The 19,604-nt window shown below is 44.2% G+C and overlaps 1 protein-coding gene across 6 annotated transcripts in view; it reads right to left on the bottom strand.

Annotated features, from left to right (window-relative positions):
- Positions 1 to 19,604, bottom strand: part of Syt7 (Synaptotagmin 7) — a 128,135-nt gene that overhangs the window by 25,091 nt on the left and 83,440 nt on the right. The window contains exon 1 of one of the 6 annotated variants that reach the window (XM_087358581.1): positions 17,110 to 17,876. The exons of the other annotated variants lie outside the window; for them this stretch is intronic. Within the exon in view, the coding sequence (XP_087214707.1) occupies positions 17,110 to 17,174 (65 nt within the window). The 5' untranslated portion in view covers positions 17,175 to 17,876. Of the gene's footprint in view, positions 1 to 17,109; positions 17,877 to 19,604 lie in introns of those variants that run through there. 6 annotated transcript variants of the gene reach the window in all.

Here is a 19,604-nt window from a genome sequence, read left to right as displayed (position 1 = left end):
GCAGACAGATGCATAGTTGCACGGTTATAAAGAGACAGCTGGATATAAACATTCTACAAAGGAAAGAGGAAACAGGAAGAAATATAAATAAATGTAAGATCTGAGGTTTTCACAGAGGTGAGTATGAAGATTTCTGTCTTCTGGGTTATTGCGCTGTGTAGTCTGGTAGATGTTTACCAACGTTTAGGAGGTCATACTGTCTCCGTCATCATTCATCGCCCTGATGACGGAGGCAGTATGACCTCCGAAACGTTGGTTAACATCTACCAGACTACACAGCGCAACAACCCAGAAGACAGAAATCTTCGGACTCATCGCCCTGATGATGGAGGCAGTATGACCTCTGAAACGTTGGTTAACATCGACCAGACTACACAGCGCAACAACCCAGAAGACAGAAATCTTCATACTCATCGCCCTGATGACGGAGGCAGTATGACCTCCGAAACGTTGGTTAACATCTACCAGACTACACAGCGCAACAACCCAGAAGACAGAAATCTTCGGACTCATCGCCCTGATGATGGAGGCAGTATGACCTCTGAAACGTTGGTTAACATCGACCAGACTACACAGCGCAACAACCCAGAAGACAGAAATCTTCATACTCATCGCCCTGATGACGGAGGCAGTATGACCTCCGAAACGTTGGTTAACATCTACCAGACTACACAGCGCAACAACCCAGAAGACAGAAATCTTCGGACTCATCGCCCTGATGATGGAGGCAGTATGACCTCTGAAACGTTGGTTAACATCGACCAGACTACACAGCGCAACAACCCAGAAGACAGAAATCTTCATACTCATCGCCCTGATGACGGAGGCAGTATGACCTCCGAAACGTTGGTTAACATCTACCAGACTACACAGCGCAACAACCCAGAAGACAGAAATCTTCGGACTCATCGCCCTGATGATGGAGGCAGTATGACCTCTGAAACGTTGGTTAACATCGACCAGACTACACAGCGCAACAACCCAGAAGACAGAAATCTTCATACTCATCGCCCTGATGACGGAGGCAGTATGACCTCCGAAACGTTGGTTAACATCTACCAGACTACACAGCGCAACAACCCAGAAGACAGAAATCTTCGGACTCATCGCCCTGATGATGGAGGCAGTATGACCTCTGAAACGTTGGTTAACATCGACCAGACTACACAGCGCAACAACCCAGAAGACAGAAATCTTCGGACTCATCGCCCTGATGATGGAGGCAGTATGACCTCTGAAACGTTGGTAAACATCGACCAGACTACACAGCGCAACAACCCAGAAGACAGAAATCTTCGGACTCATCGCCCTGATGATGGAGGCAGTATGACCTCTGAAACGTTGGTAAACATCGACCAGACTACACAGCGCAACAACCCAGAAGACAGAAATCTTCATACTCTGATGACGGAGGCAGTATGACCTCTGAAACGTTGGTTAACATCGACCAGACTACACAGCGCAACAACCCAGAAGACAGAAATCTTCGGACTCATCGCCCTGATGATGGAGGCAGTATGACCTCTGAAACGTTGGTTAACATCGACCAGACTACACAGCGCAACAACCCAGAAGACAGAAATCTTCATACTCATCGCCCTGATGATGGAGGCAGTATGACCTCTGAAACGTTGGTTAACATCTACCAGACTACACAGCGCAACAACCCAGAAGACAGAAATCTTCATACTCTGATGACGGAGGCAGTATGACCTCTGAAACGTTGGTTAACATCTACCAGACTACACAGCGCAACAACCCAGAAGACAGAAATCTTCGGACTCATCGCCCTGATGATGGAGGCAGTATGACCTCTGAAACGTTGGTAAACATCGACCAGACTACACAGCGCAACAACCCAGAAGACAGAAATCTTCATACTCTGATGACGGAGGCAGTATGACCTCTGAAACTTTGGTTAATATCGACCAGACTACACAGCGCAACAACCCAGAAGACAGAAATCTTCGGACTCATCGCCCTGATGATGGAGGCAGTATGACCTCTGAAACGTTGGTAAACATCGACCAGACTACACAGCGCAACAACCCAGAAGACAGAAATCTTCATACTCTGATGACGGAGGCAGTATGACCTCTGAAACGTTGGTTAACATCGACCAGACTACACGGCGCAACAACCCAGAAGACAGAAATCTTCATACTCATCGCCCTGATGATGGAGGCAGTATGACCTCTGAAACGTTGGTTAACATCGACCAGACTACACGGCGCAACAACCCAGAAGACAGAAATCTTCATACTCATCGCCCTGATGATGGAGGCAGTATGACCTCTGAAACTTTGGTTAATATCGACCAGACTACACAGCGCAACAACCCAGAAGACAGAAATCTTCATACTCATCGCCCTGATGATGGAGGCAGTATGACCTCTGAAACGTTGGTTAATATCGACCAGACTACACAGCGCAACAACCCAGAAGACAGAAATCTTCGGACTCATCGCCCTGATGATGGAGGCAGTATGACCTCTGAAACGTTGGTTAATATCGACCAGACTACACAGCGCAACAACCCAGAAGACAGAAATCTTCATACTCATCGCCCTGATGATGGAGGCAGTATGACCTCTGAAACGTTGGTTAATATCGACCAGACTACACAGCGCAACAACCCAGAAGACAGAAATCTTCGGACTCATCGCCCTGATGATGGAGGCAGTATGACCTCTGAAACTTTGGTTAATATCGACCAGACTACACAGCGCAACAACCCAGAAGACAGAAATCTTCGGACTCATCGCCCTGATGATGGAGGCAGTATGACCTCTGAAACTTTGGTTAATATCGACCAGACTACACAGCGCAACAACCCAGAAGACAGAAATCTTCGGACTCATCGCCCTGATGATGGAGGCAGTATGACCTCTGAAACTTTGGTTAATATCGACCAGACTACACAGCGCAACAACCCAGAAGACAGAAATCTTCGGACTCATCGCCCTGATGATGGAGGCAGTATGACCTCTGAAACGTTGGTTAATATCGACCAGACTACACAGCGCAACAACCCAGAAGACAGAAATCTTCATACTCATCGCCCTGATGATGGAGGCAGTATGACCTCTGAAACGTTGGTTAATATCGACCAGACTACACAGCGCAACAACCCAGAAGACAGAAATCTTCGGACTCATCGCCCTGATGATGGAGGCAGTATGACCTCTGAAACTTTGGTTAATATCGACCAGACTACACAGCGCAACAACCCAGAAGACAGAAATCTTCATACTCATCGCCCTGATGATGGAGGCAGTATGACCTCTGAAACTTTGGTTAATATCGACCAGACTACACAGCGCAACAACCCAGAAGACAGAAATCTTCATACTCATCGCCCTGATGATGGAGGCAGTATGACCTCTGAAACTTTGGTTAATATCGACCAGACTACACAGCGCAACAACCCAGAAGACAGAAATCTTCATACTCATCGCCCTGATGATGGAGGCAGTATGACCTCTGAAACTTTGGTTAATATCGACCAGACTACACAGCGCAACAACCCAGAAGACAGAAATCTTCATACTCATCGCCCTGATGATGGAGGCAGTATGACCTCTGAAACTTTGGTTAATATCGACCAGACTACACAGCGCAACAACCCAGAAGACAGAAATCTTCGGACTCATCGCCCTGATGATGGAGGCAGTATGACCTCTGAAACTTTGGTTAATATCGACCAGACTACACAGCGCAACAACCCAGAAGACAGAAATCTTCATACTCATCGCCCTGATGATGGAGGCAGTATGACCTCTGAAACGTTGGTTAATATCGACCAGACTACACAGCGCAACAACCCAGAAGACAGAAATCTTCGGACTCATCGCCCTGATGATGGAGGCAGTATGACCTCTGAAACTTTGGTTAATATCGACCAGACTACACAGCGCAACAACCCAGAAGACAGAAATCTTCATACTCATCGCCCTGATGATGGAGGCAGTATGACCTCTGAAACGTTGGTTAATATCGACCAGACTACACAGCGCAACAACCCAGAAGACAGAAATCTTCATACTCATCGCCCTGATGATGGAGGCAGTATGACCTCTGAAACTTTGGTTAATATCGACCAGACTACACAGCGCAACAACCCAGAAGACAGAAATCTTCATACTCATCGCCCTGATGATGGAGGCAGTATGACCTCTGAAACTTTGGTTAATATCGACCAGACTACACAGCGCAACAACCCAGAAGACAGAAATCTTCATACTCATCGCCCTGATGATGGAGGCAGTATGACCTCTGAAACTTTGGTTAATATCGACCAGACTACACAGCGCAACAACCCAGAAGACAGAAATCTTCATACTCATCGCCCTGATGATGGAGGCAGTATGACCTCTGAAACGTTGGTTAATATCGACCAGACTACACAGCGCAACAACCCAGAAGACAGAAATCTTCATACTCATCGCCCTGATGATGGAGGCAGTATGACCTCTGAAACTTTGGTTAATATCGACCAGACTACACAGCGCAACAACCCAGAAGACAGAAATCTTCATACTCATCGCCCTGATGATGGAGGCAGTATGACCTCTGAAACTTTGGTTAATATCGACCAGACTACACAGCGCAACAACCCAGAAGACAGAAATCTTCATACTCATCGCCCTGATGATGGAGGCAGTATGACCTCTGAAACGTTGGTTAATATCGACCAGACTACACAGCGCAACAACCCAGAAGACAGAAATCTTCAATATAAATAAAGTTTGTGGACTGGTAAATCATGCATAATTGCCATCAGTTAAAAGAAAGCTGTTCTAAACTGTCGTTGATTGCCTCGATCTTGTGTCTGCACACGGCTGAAGTTATGCAGGGAAACACATGCCTTCCTTCATGACCCCAGAGCGACCTTTACAGGGAAGCTACTCGTTTCACAGTTCAACGACTCCGCTCGCTGCCCGAGGCCTACTGGAGATCAAACAACTGTGACATGACAGAGCGAGTGTTTAATTCAAGGAGACGCCTTCTCAGTCTGCCTCTCCGCACTGATTATTACGATAATATTGAAGAGACTCGACGGGAACGCTCATAAATCACAATGGACATGAAGACGCCAGATAGTTCAGAAGGTGAAATATCTCAGTGCAGAATATTTGTCTCTGTCTAATACGACGCAGAGAAAGAGTTCTCTAAGTCTCCTCCTTCTAAAGTACGCTCTTCAGCTCCCAGAGTTCGATCAGGGCACCCACCCCCGTCCCACAAAAAGCGAGCCATTCTGTCGGCAAGAAAGACAATCGATGTCGTGTTTCCGGTTTCATAGCAGGCCGTACACCGACCGCAGCGCCACAGCATCCAAAGACGCTGTCTGTACAGGCTGTCACAGTTCGAAACACAACTCACAAAATCATCCACCGCTAGCGTGGTTCAAAGAGATCTCACAGGCCCATCAACAGATGATACTATTTATGTGTGATTTATTTAACGATGATGGCAGTTTCTTCCTATGAGTCAAATGACATTGGTGAATGATGAATTGGACAGGAGGTGGCCTATTTCAGGGTACTAACAACCCCGGTATCTTCCGGGAGAGACTGAGGAAAACCACAGAAGATGAAAGTCGGAATGGCCGGCCTCTGAGCTCACATATGAACCCGGGTCTTGCCAAATGCGAAGCAGGAGTGATGCCCACGTAACCATAGCAACAGTTGGCAGACGGATGTGAAAACAAATGCCCATGTTCCCAAAATATGATTATTTATTAACTCTTTGTCTACGTACTTAAGTTCTTATTCACACAATAAACTGGGGCGAAGTGCACTCAATTTGTGTACATCCACCAGTATCTATATTATAGTTATCATCACTAACGCAAAATGTAAGAACATACGTTCAAACGTCAAAGCTTTGTTACCTGTGATTCATTTGTTTGTCGGAAACTGATTATTTGGAGGCCATTGTCATAAATAAAGGGCCTTTAACGTGTTTCCATACTTATTCCAAAGCAATCAGTAAGTGCACGGGTCAGTCTATGACATAACTCTCTCCTGACCTCTTACCAGCAATCACAAAGTTTTACAAAAGTTCCCGTAACATTCTTTATCCTAGACAAATTTAATTTCTAACATTACAGATCACGTGTTTAGATGTTCATAAAAACAAGACAGATTTGTGGAACTGCAATGACCTCGTGCGTGGGTGGTCACAGCACTGATTCCTGGCAGGGGCTAAATTTCTTTATATAATATTAGTTTTGCACCAAAAGGTAAATATTTTTGAAAGACGTATTAAAATTCGTAATTTCATATTCCTAAACCCAGTGGCGCTAGTGTTCCTCGCACCTCAGAAGATCGTTTGTCCGGCATGTTGGTATTATCGATTGTACGAAGTTAGAAGATATGAGTGTTGGACAGCCACCACTGACATAATTCCTCAACAGAACGTCACCAAAATTCGTCCGTGTTTCGAGTCGTACCATGCCGACAGACGGATTTCGTCGTGTCTACATTCAGTTCGTGCAAATCTTGCAAATAACGCATAGAAATACAAATCGAGGTCACGAAATACATTGTTTGGGCGCCTCGACGCCTGCTTTGTGTGTAAAATCAGGATATGCAACATAACGCTGCCTGTACGGTAACATGGCATTCATTAAATGATGTTTGATCTACTGGTAGTACGGCCCGAGATGCCCCCCGGAAACATTGGCGAATCAATTAAAAAGGACTTTCCTTTTTTAAAAAAAAAACCTCGCTGCACGCACATTCGAAATCCAGACGCTTAGCGATGTGCGTTCATCAACGCACGCTGTAAAATAATGACGCTCTCTGCCCAATTTGTGATTTTTCTACTCCGTGAAATTTTTACACCGGATTTCCGTTGATTTCCAAAGACTGACAGGTCGGCCCATCGCAAGGTCACACGGAGTACCGGAATGAACGTCTCGCTGTACTCTGACCGCTCCACTGCAACGGGAATTTCGTCGAAGGGACAGAATATCACGAGAACGAAATCTTGCTGCGTACAAACGCGAACCCTAAGCACTCATAACACGAGGACGACGTGCGTTCACGTAATCGATATTAAGCGAAGTTATTTATAAGGTCATGAATGCAGAGTTGCCAACCGTGTTCTCACATATCCTCCATACATATTATTCCCTCATAGCCAGAGACCAGCCTGTTTTGTTACTATGGAGGCTATTTGGATGTGAATATGTGAGGTTAGTTTCCTATTTGAATGCAAATTAGGTTAAATACGTCCAAATGGACCAGTTTTGTGAAGTCGTGTGCACTGTTACGTTACTGTTCTGTCCTGTACGCTATAATCCTACACTACACATGGCTCACACTACAAATATTACTCTGTGAAGATTTTAAAGGAATTTGTTGATTTGTCATTCTCAATAACTAATCACTTTAAAATACGCAAATCGCGAGAGACAATTTTTCTACCTCCATACAATGTGATATACATCACAAAAATGCGTCTTTAACCCAAGAAACACATCGTCGGACCGCAGAATGCTAACCCCTGGACTATTTAATTCAAGTGTGAGTTGTATTCAACCTATTTGCAAGAAAGAATAATGGAATCCACTCGAATAAATTAGAACGTAGTACATGAGACTAACACTGTGCCTCGTTTGAATTTAATAATCCAGTCCGTACCTCAAAGAAAACGCAACACAAAGATGAACTGGTTAACATTCTTTAATGTTGTAACCACAGTTTATTCTCAGTGTCATAAGAAACTCGCATATACACTCTGTGGGCAAAGAACACTTATTGATTTTTAAAACACGTGCTACCATATAATTACCATTTTAGAGAATTCAAGATGGAAGTTGAAAAGACCGCAGATAATCGTTTATACCGCAGTAATAACGGATACATATCGCGTAGCGAGACTTACGTCGCTGTGCGTGATAAATCACACGTGACCTGGTCACATGACGCCAAGTCCTGTTGCGTTCTGCACGTCTCGGTAACAGAAAACTTTTCAAAAGTAACTAAGGTCTCTGATTCAAAGGTACGAGTTTCACGGGGATATCCCCCCCCCCTCTCCCCAGACTAGTTCGTGTCTTTCCAGTGCTGACTGCCTTTGCATGAAGAAGGACGAACCGGTGAACAAAATTTTCCTTGTTCCTGTGTCGGCCCGGTAACCTCACGGAGGATGCTTGGGTTTAATTCAGTCCCACAACAGAAACGAAGTCGAGTATTTATTAAACGAGACCAATTCTCAGTCCACTCTAGTATAAAACATTTAATTACGACGAAATTCAGGACCCTCGCAATAACCGGTGGACTGAGATGCGCCGGTCGTCAGCTGCAGGCTTTGCCCCGCTAAACCACAGGGGGGCCCTGGTCTCACTGACGTGCACATTCAGCGCCGAGCATCGGACTTAACGCACTAAAACCGACGAAGTGCATCGACGGCGTCCGGGTAAGTCCTCAGACTTGTTCTCAGACCAGGTAACCTATTTAAAAAAATATGGTTATACAGTTTACATATAAACTTCAGAGTTTTGCTAAACTTCATGCAATATAAAATACGAACTCAGAAACAGTAATCAAGGCTGTAATGTTTCTACATTTTCTGCACTCCAAGATTGTGACGTTTATCTTCCAGGGTGATTCTGTGCCAAGAAAATCTTCCAACATTCACGGATAATTTTATCATTCTCTGGTATCTGCTCCGGAAGTTCAAAGCCCCCCTCCTGCAAATATTCCTTCACAACAGCGTATCCTGTATCCTGGATTTCTCTGTAGAATGTTCCACAGTTCCTTAACCCACATTTTCCGCACAGCCAGACTTAATTCCAACTTGCGACGACGTCCAAGACTTTACATTGGGGCATGCTTCTTTACCGACAATTCTGAAATGTGCTAGATTCGTCTGACCACTGTTGCACCTCGTAAGTACAAGCCTGCGTTTGTTGGTGATTCCATGAAGGAATCTTCACGGATCGAAGACGGCCAAATTTCTTAAATATTCACAAATGGCTCTTGTATAACGGATCACAATATTCGCAGAACGAACGCTCATTAATTAATTAGAGTTCGTATAATTATGGTTTGAAATGGTGTAGTTTGTAAACCAACAAAAACTCCAGTCATTACCCATCATCCAGAATGAAACTGCGGTCCTGTTATAGTTACTGTTAAAACACGCGGATATTCGCTGACGGATTACAAACAACGCGTTTACGTGCAATTATCAATTCAAATATTGTTTCATCGTCGTAAACAGCAGATCACAGAGGCCGTTTGATCACTGAGGTAATGGGTTCGAGTCTCGGTTCAGGTCCTGTTTCCCCGTTCTGTGTATGAAGGTAGGGATACAGAGCGAACTGCTCGTCCAAAGAGACCTATCAAATGTTAAAAGAAGATCTGAAAAGCTCGCCAAGGCTGAGATGTAACTTATAAACTGAAGGGACCAGTAGACACTGCATACAATCAGGACCTATTAGCTATCCGGTCCCAGTTTCATCCACGTATTGAATATATCGAGGTGGAATGAGGGAATCCGGCATATTTATGAGAAGTTAGGTTAGGTTGAGTAAGCGAAAAATATAGAAGAGATTTTGCGATCTTTGGGGTGAAATCGTCACGTTCCTGTAAATAAATGTTTCAGAGGTTGTCAGCGATGAATGGGTTCGTGATCTTGCTTCTTTTGGTAGATTTGCCAACATACTTTAAGGAGCTGAATTTGAAGTTTAAAGGTGAAAATCGGTTGGTTCATGAACTAAACATTCACATCGAAACCTTCCAGGGAAATCTTTTCAGCTCTGGTAAACTTAGGTTAGGAGTACATTCAACTTTGAAACACTGTCGAAAAATGTAACTCATGATTACAGTTTTTCTGCTGATTAATTATAATTTAGAGGAGATATTTATTTTGAGAATTTTAGAGCCAGGAAACCAACTAACGCCTCTGTTCTGCCCCTGCTGATATAAAAATTGACACAGAAGTTGCAAGTCGAGCTGCTTAAACTACAAAACCAGGTGAAGACGAAAAACAGTTCACAGGAATCTTCGTTCGAAGAAGTTCACGAATTCACACTGTTAGTTGGCCGATTTTGCAAGAAGAATTTGTCCTTTTTCCAGTGTGAACATTTGTTTTCAGGTAGCCGAAAGCTCCATTTGCAGAATAACTAACTGTCCAACGTCTAGCTTCGCGCTGAACCCGGGTCTGAACTTCTCTCTTTTGAAAATCATTTGTAACATTTATTTGTAGTACTATTTAAAATAGTATTATCTGTTTCCTGCCATCCAGACCTTAGCGTGGCTAAGAATTTCGTATGTAGTTGATAAATTCACTAGCCTTGTTTTAAAACTTAATTTCTTTCAGCTGATAGTAATAACTTTCATGATATGTAACATCACGCCCAAGATCATGTTGATAAAAAGAGCCTGAGGATACTTTCGATTGCCCGAGTCTGCTTTAAACTCTTGCAATTATATCAAATCTAAAACTTCTTGACGATGGTGAAGAGTCAATTGAATAAAAATTTCCTTGGATATTATCCATCGTCTAGTAAATATAAAACGTAAAAAAGACGTTTCGGAGATGGGACTCTATCTCCGTCTTCAGGTTCCTACACAGTTGGGCCCACTAGATAGAGCTAATCCCTATCTCCGGATCTTGCAATTATAATCGAAACGCATGTAATCGATATATTTTAGGAAAGGCTCGAACTTGGTTCGTTCAGAGACTATTTTTTATTTTTTAATTTGCAAGAAACTGCCTCGATAAGAACGAAGTTCCACTGCCGTGTTTTTATTATCTGAATTCCCAGACCTCAAATTTAATCCGAAACTTGCAGAATATTGCACATGCAGGAGACATTGTCTAGGGTATCTCTGGCAACCGCGTTATTAAGGCAGTTCTCCGGAAACACACAACTACAATGGAAAACAAGATGGAGACCGTGTATTGAAGCTGTCAAATGCACCGAGAACAGGAAGGAGAGATGATATCGCGTGGAAAGGTATCTGGATGCAGTGCTGACAGCCTTGGAGACAAAACAACCCTAACAACGTGGCAGATACAGGGCTGAGTTCCTGTTAAAACAACGTGGACTTCAGGGAAGGCTGGGAAATGCTGTAAAGTAATTTAACCGATCGTGGTCTAGCCACAATTTAGTTTGGCTGATTAAAATGTGTTTTGATGAAATGTACAGCAAAGTCCGTGCAGGTAAATGACTGTTTATTATTATTTAGTGTTCTGTCTGACGACAGGTCCATATGAACAGGATCCTTCCATCCTTTTCTCGGACTGGGACCTGTTCATATACGTTCTTGGCAGATGATCCAGAAGTGGTTTGCCATTGCCTTCTTCTGTGTGTGAATGGAGTAATTGTTGGGATGCCGCGGAGAAACCGGGGAAGCCCCCGGAGGGAGGAAAACTCCGTGTTGCTGATGTTGGTTTATGGATTGGAAACATGAATAGCTTACAGAAAGAAACAAAGAAACTGTATTAAGTGCTCTTGAGCAGGAAACGCGGAATAAACCAGTCACATCACGTCCCGATACTGGAGATGAAAATTGTAATGCAAATACAATTCATAAATCCTTCGAAAAATGTGACAAATGTAATAAAATATTTCGTAACGGAGCACAGATTCCACGTACGAGTTCGGATTTTTTATTTTATTTTAAGTTTTACAGCTGAATTATGGAATTTTGTAAAAATGACCCATTCACGGATGAGAATAATTGGGGCATACAGAAATTGTAAAAATGTTTTAGGGCATGGCTGACGCAAACCAAAATGGGAAACTCTACATGTGGGCCACCACGGGGACCCAAGGGTCCAAATGTGGTCAACCCACAGAATTATTACAGAATGACAAGATTACGGTTAGGAAAAATGAGACAGAACCAGCCTCCGAAACGTCGTGGGTTTCTTCAAGAAAAAACGATGGAAAAAGTCCTGACAATGAATAATTAAAAAAATGTTTTTGTTACAAAGTTTATTTGTATTTACAAAATTAAAATGTAACGCACTTCAAAAACCACAAAAGGGCAGAAGATGTTTACTAAATTTGTCTAACAGACAGACGGAAAGAATTAGACCTCCAATAATTATGAATGAAACCAAAATAATTATCGTGAGATTTGGAATAAAAATCAAAACCAGACAACGAAAATACAACAAGAATTGCCGGGTGTCTCGGCCGAGCGGTTGGCATTCCTGTCTGACATTCAGGACGTACCGGGTTCAAGTCTCGGGTCCGAAGACAAGGCACCCTGAACTGCGTGGGGCCGCACCCGAAGACGCAGGGAAGTGCCGGGGGCCGAGCCTCAAGCCAGAGCATCGATCCAATGGGCACTTTCAATTCATTACTCATCCTTTGACTCTGGGGAATGCACAATTGCAGGCACACAACCGCCGCCAATGACTGGCTCCCACCACAGACGTTCGCACGGGCAACACTTTTACAATTTCACCCGGCCCCAGCCCGAAGGTAAATATGTTACCCGCACTCCACATAAGCCCGAATTCCTTTTATTCCAGCCCGACTGAGGCCCGATCCATTTGGAACTTGTCTTCACTATCATCAGTACGAGTTCATTTCAATGCATAAATGCCGGAAATCCTTAAACGAATTATTTAACGACGCTCAAAAGCATCTGAGGCAGTTTTGGTGTTTGAGAAATTGTACAAAGGTATCGGACGGAAAATCTTCAATGTGTTTCCTCGAACTACAGACTGTCCCAAAAAGATGTATAAACATATTAAATGTATGAAGTAAAGCCATTTTAACAAAAATCATTGCATACGTCAGCATTGGCACTTAATGAATTTGCGAATCTAGTTTAAGTGTTAAAAATGTCCACCGTTAGCTTCGTGGCGCAGTGGTCAGGGCTGAGCAAATGGCTGATAAGAGGTCACCAAAGTTCCCGCTGGGACGGCAGCTAAATCCCGTTCAGTTTCTCGCCGGAGCCACATGTCCCCTCATCTCCATACAGCTGACGAACGGCGGGAACAATAGACTCTTGAATGTGAATACGTCTTTTGTGGGACACTCTGTATATGTGAGATGGGGCTGCTACAAAGATCCCTGAGAATGTTTCCAGACTCCGAGTGTGTCACGAACATAATAAGAGTAATAATTTTTCTTTGCGTAAAGAGTGTCTGAGGAAAACCTGAAACGTTTTATGTGACGTTCGACAGGTATAATTTGAACAAGGCCCAGACCCGAACATTCTTTCGTACGAGGCCTCAACGCCGAGGACCCTGACGAACACGCGGAATGACGTCACTGGCCAAACGCACAAATTCTGGGCAATTCTGTCAGGAACATTAAAATGCCCATATCTTTGCAAAGAGATATTCAAACAGACGAAATTGCACCTATGATGAGTCACTCAACTCCTCGCCCTGATGATGGAGGCAGCAAACACCTCTGAAGCGTCGGTAAACTTCTTTTAACTACAAGGAGCAACATCCGACGACAGGAACGGCTTCTCTACGTGACCAACAGAAAAATGTAGTTGACAGAATGAAGTATGTAACTGCAAACGCCATTTAACAAGTACAAAACATCGATCTGAGAAAATATACCATGGGCACAGCACGCACGAAACAAAAGGAAATTACGAACTTCTTTTGCCTGCAATAATAAATGGACATCTGAGATTGCACTGGAGCGGAAAACACGAGGGCCGACCCAGCGAACCGTTCCTTTGACGCCTCCAGCCTCGCAATGCAGCGCTGAGACCTTGAAGCCCCAGAACGAGACTGCATAACTAAACGGCTAAGTACATTTCCCATTTTGCTAGAAAAACCCGCCTTTTTAGGGGTCGTTCGTGGGGTCTACTCGTCCAGAACTCGGGTGTATTTGTTATTTCCCCATGTCTAGCGGTTAGAACGCTGGCCTTGTAATCCTGGGGTCTCGGGTTCGATTCCCGGCGGTGCCCGAATTTATAACTTGTGTTGGGCAAGGCCGTAGTCTAGGCAACACGGAGTTCCTCCGTGGCATCCCAACAATTACTCCATTCACACACAGAAGAAGGCAATGGCAAACCACTTCTGGATCATCTGCCAAGAACGTATATGAACAGGTCCCAGTCCGAGAAAAGGATCGAAGGATCCTGTTCATATGGACCTGTCGTAAGACAGAACACTAAATAATAAATACGCCTCAGTATAATATTAAGATCAGAATGAGCCTATTCATTCACAAGGGATTTTATATGTGTCTGAAATCTCTGAGAAATAATTAAAATTCTTTCTTGTGACAAAATTCAGTGTGAAAGGAAACATTTTTTTGGTGACAGGACACATATTTTTGATAATATCATAGTTTTATCATATGTAATGGGATTGAACGTGGCTTATATATATTAATAGCTTTTGTAAAAAGTCCACACAAAATTAAATTCTAGACACCATGAGAGAAACAGCATCATTTCAATGGTCAATACAGAGCTGAGGAATCACTGCATGCTACAAAGTGTTCTTAAAAAGCTGATGACTGCTCATCTGTTCATGCGACTCGCCGCTCTAGGAAGGCTCAGTGTTCACAAAGGCCAGCGCGAATCCTCTGTCCCAAGGAACTATGAAGGACCTTACTATGCAATTTACTCTCGCCATTTGTTACAATTCTTCGCCTCAGCGCTTTGTTGTTCAAGCCCTGACGCTAGTTTCCTCCGTCAATGCGAGAGGCAACCTGAGCGGAAGACACACGTACACACGTGGGCGTAACATTTACGTAGCACGCGAGATAGGACGGAACAAACAGCAAACAGAGGACTGGAATTGATGGTACGGGCTGCTAGTCCTTCAGACTGGTTGTCTTCTGGGCGATGAACCTCATGGTGGAGGCAGCAAGGACCTATGAAACGTTGGTAAACTTCTACCAGGCTATAACACGGCGCTTCGACCTGGAAAACAGCCATCTTCGGGTTCAACGCCGTGGAAACCTCAACTCATATCCTACTCTACGTGAACTCAGGCACGTGTTTAAATGTATCCTTACATAATCCTGTCACTGATTCGTGGGTTTTGTGCCCAGACAAGAGCACACAGACACGTCTTCCTGTCTTTATGTTAATACCCTGATGGAGTCTGTGCATTCTTCGATGTGGTACTTAGGTCCACAACCGTAACGTCATTCAAACCCAATTTTTCAGCTTAATACAGCATGAACCATGAGAGTCACGCCGAGAAAATTTACATTCGTAATTTGTAAGTGGCTTTAAAGTTATTTATATCGAAATCCATTGCAGCTGTACGTTACTTTGAGTGGTTTATATTCGTACCAGAAGAATGGTAACCGAAGATCACGTCTTACTGCGTCCAGCAGCTGCAACCACCCACGACACTTTCTCAACAAAACAATGAAAGTACTGCCATTACAATCGGCATCCCTACCCTCAAACGAATCTGACTTCTCCAAGACACGAACCGGGACTCCTAACCACCACCGTGATTGTCGGCGAGACTGGTGTGTCTCACGTGCAAACTTTGCCAGCCGTTCAGTTCATTTCAGGACGAATCAGCAAAGCCTGGGCCCCTGCAGCATACGGTTTTCTGTTCCTCCTTCCCAATTGCTGATTTTAACCACCGCCTAAATCGATATAAAGATGAATTATTCATCAGCGACTGCAAGGTTTGGTCCTTTTGAGCTGTTCCGATCTCCCGGTTAGTCGAATTGATCCTTTAAGGTCTTTCTCCTTCTTGATGGCAGTCAAAAACAGTTTCCGAGGAACGTGATCTGAGCGACGCGCACTAGGAGATGAAGACGGGATTTACCGACAGCTCCTGAGAACGAGCGGCTTTTATTGGTTCCCGGAGCGTCCAAAGGCAACACAAAACAAAACCTAAATCCAGAGACCGGAATATGTGGTAAACGTTTAGTAAAATTCTTTCAACAACAATAATAATAATAATAAGCACAAGACCAAGCACTGAACACCAAATATTATGCAACCAGAATATTAAAAAGGCCACAGACAGCAAATGCAGATTATGTCATCAATTTGATGAAACGACAGATCATGTTGTGTCTGGACGCCCACTGCAATACAGCGCCTGTCTGTTCTCATCTGCATTTTAACAAATTCATGAAAGCTGAGTATTGGTACGAACACATCCCGAAGGCAGTTGAGACAAGTCAGGACAGATAGAACCATCACAAATAATAAACCAGGTATTAGAATCTGAAACAAAAATGGAATTTGCCTCTTAACTGATGTAGCAATACCGACTGATAGGAATGTAATTAAGAAGGAAGCAGAGAAGATCTTGAAATAGAAGGACCTTCTCATCGAAATACAGAGAATGTGGAAACTGAAAGCAAAAGTAATCCCAATAATTAGAGGAGCAACTGGAACTGTCTCCAAGTCACTCAGAAAATATTTGGCCAACATCCCGGGCGAACACGACATCAGGGAACTTCAGAAGACCGCCATTTTAGGATCTTAATACATCATTTCGAAAGACGCTGTCGTAAAACATGTAGTCATCCCTTACAATAAAACTACATTATATATGTATATATTATATTTATTTAGTGTTCTGTCTGACGACAGGTCCATATGAACAGGATCCTTCCATCCTTTTCTCGGACTGGGACCTGTTCATATACGTTCTTGGCAGATGATCCAGAAGTGGTTTGCCATTGCCTTCTTCTGTGTGTGAATGGATTAATTGTTGGGATGCCACGGAGGAAAACTCCGTGTTGCCTAGACCACGGCCTTGCCCAACACAAGTTATAAATTCGGGCACCGCCGGGAATCGAACCCGAGACGCCCAGGATTACAAGGCCAGCGTTCTAACCGCTAGACCACCGTGACCATAACACATGTAACACGTATTAAAAACAAAATGTATTTCGGAAATAGCTGCTGCACTATGCATACCTCAGGGGCAAGGTTTGTCTCGGGTACATAGAAGTACGTAAATCCCTATAAAGTGGTGAATAGATGGGGGAATAATAATAATAATTACAGTACGAGTCCGTCATCGTGACTACAGCGTATTTGTGAAGGGACTGAAAAAAACCGCTGAGTCAGTTGTCTCTGCAATGAACTGACACATTTTAAAGACTCAAAATTGCCCTGACATCCCCGAAACCGCAAAAAGCCCGGCCTGAAGAAACGACGGCGTTCGCTTTACCTGGAGGTGTAATACTCGAAGAACGCCACAAAGATCTCGATAGATCTGGTCACTGCAGCCCACATTATTCATGGCTTGATTTCATGAGACAGGAACGGGTAGGATCCACACGCCCACGCACCGACGATCAGGCCACTACCACATCCACAATCCACAATCCGACGACGCGTTCGTCTCTCCGTCCGGCCTTGGACATCATTCACGAGGATACCTGTTGCACACACTCACACACATAATCACGTTCCTGGACGCCGCGCAGTCGTGCCCTTCACTTGTTCTGATTACTATACGAAACACAAGCGGGCATCGTCTTATATCACGTCACCATGTCGCATTACCGCAGTTAAGACCCGCGATGTAACTGTCCCTTCACGTTTCATCAGTCACATACACACACGTAACAACTATTTGTTCTTTGTTATAACTTGAAGAACTTTCGAACTATAAGAAGAATTAAGAATATTGGCGGGAAAATACCTAACCTAACTTTACAAGTCCACGCCAGGCTTAAGACGTAATCGTCATGGTACGTCGAGGTTGTGGGCCGAGATCCGCACACGATGAGGTGTATGAACCATATGGTTACAGGTCTGAACGAAACACTCCCTTCCCCTCACATGGCCTTGGGTTTTCATACACGAAGAAAGCTGCTCTTGGAATAAATTGTGGATATGAAGACGACGTTGACCACCGCACGACCACTCACGCCCAGCGCTCAACACGACCGACGCCGAGAGACACGAATGACGACGTCCACACAGCGGTGCTGGTACCATAGAAGTGCGCAGACATTTTCTCCCCCTGCTCCCCCGCCTTCGGGGCTGGTTCTGCCTGCCTGGGCAGTGAGAGAACAAGAGCGTGGTTGGGGGGGTGGGAGGGGGGCTAGTGCCCGGGAACACGCGTGGGAAGAGGGGGCGGGATTCCACCTCCATATGTTTTAGAATTATTTATATATAATACTACGCGTTGGACCAGAAACGGATTGGAATTTCATTGAACATCGAATTCTTTAATTACTTTTAAAACTCACACTGTCTTCTGTGCCACATGTTAATATGCATGACTTCTGTGCCTCGTTATACGTCACGAGGTGTGAAAATTAAGTTCCCGGAATGCCTCGTAAAAGCTGCGTTTAATTACTTACACACTAATGGTTTCTCTTCTGGATGCTCGTCGCATGTCCCTGAATGTAGGCAATGTCTGAAAATCTGTGCCCCTTCAAAGCGGTATTTAGTCTTCAGAGCAGTCAAAAGTCACACGGAGCCAAATCTGGCGAATATCACGGGTTTTCCAATTTCAGTATCGATTTTTGACCAAGGAACTCCGGGCTTTGTCTCATGATGCAAGGTTCAGATCAAAGTTGAGGTCTGCACGACGGATAGCCTAACCTAACCTTGCCATTATTTCGAAATAAGAATGCTGGTTTACCGTTCGACCTTTTTCGACAAACTCTAAGTGAACAATGCTGTTGTGATGATAAAAACGTCGCTTCTCTCTTTAAACCTTTTATGCCAATCAGAGACACCAGAAGTTTTAAGATCATCAGCGCCACAAGCATCTGATTTACATCTGCAGAGCTTAAATCTCGCTTTCGCCTAACTTTGCACAAAACCTGATGTTAATGCGTTGCTCCAAGAACCCATCACTCATTTTACCGCCGGGACTAAAACACACGCTCGTGTAACTCTACCAAAGCTTCACTGCCATTGCCTTATTTTCTTCGCAATCACAGACACGTCAAAACACATTTCTGCTTGAAGATTTCCGTCTTCTGGGTTGTTGCGTTGTGTAGTCTGGTCGATGTTAACCACCGTTTCAGAGGTCATACTGCCTCCATGATCAGGGCGATGAGTATGAAGATTTCTGTCTTCTGGGTTGTTGCGCTGTATAGTCTGGTCGATGTTTACCAACGTTTCAGAGGTCATACTGCCTCCATCATCAGCGTATGAAGTTTTCTGTCTTCTGGGTTGTTGCGTTGTGTAGTCTGGTCGATGTTAACCACCGTTTCAGAGGTCATACTGCCTCCATCATCAGGGCGATGAGTATGAAGATTTCTGTCTTCTGGGTTGTTGCGCTGTGTAGTCTGGTCGATGTTAACCACCGTTTCAGAGGTCATACTGCCTCCATGATCAGGGCGATGAGTATGAAGATTTCTGTCTTCTGGGTTGTTGCGCTGTATAGTCTGGTCGATGTTTACCAACGTTTCAGAGGTCATACTGCCTCCATCATCAGCGTATGAAGATTTCCGTCTTCTGGGTTGTTGCGCTGTGTAGTCTGGTCGATGTTAACCAACGTTTCAGAGGTCATACTGCCTCCATCATCAGAGTACAAAGATTTCTGTCTTCTGGGTTGTTGCGCTGTGTAGTCTGGTAGATGTTTACCAACGTTTCAGAGGTCATACTGCCTCCATCATCAGGGCGATTCATTTCTGCTTAGATAATGCTCACTCGATGTGACATATACGAGGGTGTACCGGGAACTTAATTGTCACGCCT

This window comes from Zootermopsis nevadensis, unplaced genomic scaffold (genome assembly GCF_977971745.1).
Source record: "Zootermopsis nevadensis isolate Lab colony 2312 unplaced genomic scaffold, Znev_1.0 Znev_ptg000030l, whole genome shotgun sequence".
NCBI classification, from domain to species: Eukaryota; Metazoa; Arthropoda; class Insecta; order Blattodea; family Termopsidae; genus Zootermopsis; species Zootermopsis nevadensis.
This window is presented reverse-complemented; position numbering and strand designations above follow the sequence as displayed.